Here is a 3268-nt window from a genome sequence, read left to right on the forward strand (position 1 = left end):
AGCCCTAATGTCTATGAAATCTATGAAATATGAAAGTACCTGGAGGATTTAGTCAGCCCTGGGCCCCATTGCACTAGCTGCTGTATGCCTACACGCAGGATGGCATGGTCCCTGCCAGAAGATCTTCCAATCTAAGACAAGTACTAGAAAAAATTAAAGCTAGAAGGATGGTCCGATAACAGCAGAGAGTATATACGTCACTCAAGCAAAAAGGCAATCTGAAATGTTAATACTTCCATCAAAATCAGTAATCTAAATCCTAAGGCTGCAACTTTCAGAGAAATTTGGAAGTTCATTTTCCATTACTTAATGGGAATTTGGCAACTCTCCAAGACACAACTTCAGAGCACAAAAGGACAAAATTCTGCTCCTTTGAACTCAATAGCTAAACTGAGGTCTACTTCATTTTCAATATGATTTGATTTCACAATGCTCTTATGAAGCATCATAGGTACTGTATCAGTCTTTCCTGATTTGTCGAGGATAAACTGAGGCACAGTTAAGTAACTGCTGAAAGTCAAGCTCTTGGATTAAAGCTCAAGAATTGCTTTCCTGAATTCAGTCGACTACACTGCTGAGACCTGAATTCAGGATTTGGGGTCAGATCCAACAATAACTTTAAAGAAAGTGGAAAAAATATAGTATTTCATTCAGCTTCAGCAAATCTTAAAAGAGATGCACAGAACCCAGAGATCAAAAGTGTCTTTTGAGCTAGTTGTAGCTCAGTAAGAAGAAGGCCTTACAATGTTGTTTACTGGTGGCTTTCAGGTGAGGGTGTGGGAAATTGGCCAGAACACACGCAAGCTAGGAGGAGTTTTGAAGGAGCACATCTCTGCTGTGTCTTGCATTAAGATTAAGAAGAACAACCTGGAGTGTATCACAGCCAGCCTTGATGGAACATGCATCATCTGGGATCTCGTGTAAGGAAATGACCCTTATTCAGCAGTTTAGCCCTTCTTGACTATGGCATGCCTAGAAAAGAAGAGGGTGTTCTTGTGAAGATCTTGGTAGAAGACACCACCCAGCTAGTGTATCCTAAAGATACAAGCTCTCCCCTAGACATGCTGTCCTGAAATGAAAGCTTTTTCCCACTATGATACCCATCCCTGCTTTATACATCAATTTCTTATGAAGCAGTTCCAGTAGGGAATAGGACAGACAGGAGGAATAGCTTAGGGAGAGTAGGTATGCTGCTCAGTTCATTTGTGTTCCAAAATGAAACAGGCTTCAGAGAACTCCAATCTCAGACCAAAGTATGTCAGTGTCTGAGCAAAGGAGATGTCTGCTGTGCACAGGAGATGAAGTTAGCTCTGGCAGAGTGATCAGTTTGGATAAATCTCTGACTCAAGCTGCTTTGGGGGTATTTTCTAGACGTCTTATAAGGAATCAGATGATCCTGGCCAACACTTTGTTCCAGTGTGTTTGTTACCATCCTGAAGAGTTCCAGATAATCACAAGTGGAACAGACAGAAATGTAAGTAAAACCATAGGAAGTCAGCTTGAAGTAACTCAGAGACCCAAAGGCATGGCAGCAAGTTTTGTCATTGACTGGGGAGTCCAGCTTCCAATCAGAATCAAGCCAGACCAGTAGCATAAAGATGGGTAAGTAGGCAGGGCATGAGCCTTAGGTACTGCCTAAGGGGAGAGGGGTGTAGCAGGTCAGTAGGGGGTGCTCCTCCCACCCTCCTCACTGCACCCAACCAAATACCAAGCCTCAAGTGCCTCCCCTGGGGCACCTATGTTTGATCGACCCCCTTCCTGGAGCACACCCGCAAGCCTGGGGTAACTGCTGCTACCACCCAGGGTCTGGTCTTTGTTTGGGTTCTGTGCCCCCCAGGGTACACAGGCCTGGTAGATCTTGAGGGTGCTTAACCCACCATGAGATCTTGGGGTGCTTCCTTTAGCCTGAAGCACAGACTAAAGCAAAGGGAGCAAAAAGGCTTGCCTAATCCCTCTCAAACATTTACTGCTAGGCTTGCTAAGATAGATAGCTTTATTGATTGGAGGGGGACGTCATAAGTACGGAATACAAGTTAAGAGGAACCTTGAAGAAAAACAACCTTGAGCTAAACAGTGTAAGGGAATCTTTGACCTTTTTAGCATGCTTCTAGAACACTTAGATCTAAGTTACTGGCTACCACTTAGATAAATTACTCACAGCAATGTTCAGAGGATTTTGGAGTTACGCAGCTTCAGCCTGATTCAGTGACCAGAGATGCCTCTGTCCCTGTACCCCAAGATGGAGGGGACCCTGTTTATAACCCTTCTGACCTCACCACCTGGGCCCAGTTAGGGACAGGTGTTATTTGATGCCAACCAATCAATTTGAAAAGCATCAGCATTACCTGTCAGAGGTACATTAGGTTAAGTCTAGCCCCTATGTCATGAGGTCAGAACACAGAACAATAGAAAGGCTAGATCCACCCACTTGTACCTGAGCCAGGTCAGTACTCAGTAACCTGGGGCAACCAGGTTGACAGACATGTGAGAGGACAAAGAAAAAGGAAAAGGAAAAAAAAAACCCAAGAGAGGGGCTAAAGCCACTGGCCCTAGAGGTTTTTTGTCACAAGAGGTGCTATGTATGTGTGTGCATGAGTGCATGCATGCATATGAGAGTGAGCATTCTGGGAAATGTAGCTCCTGCTGCTGAGGAAATATGTCATCTCTTCTTTTTTGCTACCAAAAAATAGCGTCTTTTTGGCTGCTCAACATACATGTTGGTGGCAAAAAAATGAGGTGACATCTCCCCTCAGCAGCAGCAAACTCCAGCTGCTGCTTCTGTACCACCACCACTGTTCTGTCCTCCCAGCTGCTAGAACCTCCAGAGTCAGAGCCAGGGGAACTGCAAGGATGCTGCAGGGGAAGGGCAAAGGCCAGGGTGGAGGGGAGGGAGGATTGGCCAGGGTGCAGTACTAGCTGGTTACACCTCTGAGCCAGGCTGTGATCATGGCAGGCTTTGCCAACCAACATAGCCTTCCTTTAGGAAAATAGGGCCCATTAGGTAAAACAGACACTGGGTCCCACACTTTACTTATGATTTATATAACGTGGACAGTGCTAAACATGTCTTCCAGAAGCAATGGAAATCATCACGCTAATTCTGTATAACTGAATTTTCATGCTGGTCTGGTTTCTAGATTGGCTGGTGGGAGGTATTTGATGGTTCTGTGATCAGAGAACTGGAAGGCTCTGTGAAAGGTTCCATTAATGGGATGGACATCACATCTGATGGGACTCACTTTGTTACAGGTATGTGGATGAGAAGAAT

At 45.0% G+C, this 3268-nt stretch overlaps 1 protein-coding gene across 1 annotated transcript in view; it reads left to right on the forward strand.

Annotated features, from left to right (window-relative positions):
• LOC109315229 (cilia- and flagella-associated protein 52-like) overlaps positions 1-3268 on the forward strand; it is a 23429-nt gene that overhangs the window by 18490 nt on the left and 1671 nt on the right. Inside the window, exons 9-11 of the mRNA XM_019542825.1 lie at positions 737-920; positions 1372-1474; positions 3138-3249. Coding sequence (XP_019398370.1) covers positions 737-920; positions 1372-1474; positions 3138-3249 — 399 coding nt within the window. The remainder of the gene's footprint in view (positions 1-736; positions 921-1371; positions 1475-3137; positions 3250-3268) is intronic.

This window comes from Crocodylus porosus, unplaced genomic scaffold (genome assembly GCF_001723895.1).
Source record: "Crocodylus porosus isolate Cpor-Errol unplaced genomic scaffold, CroPor_comp1, whole genome shotgun sequence".
Classification (NCBI taxonomy): Eukaryota; Metazoa; Chordata; order Crocodylia; family Crocodylidae; genus Crocodylus; species Crocodylus porosus.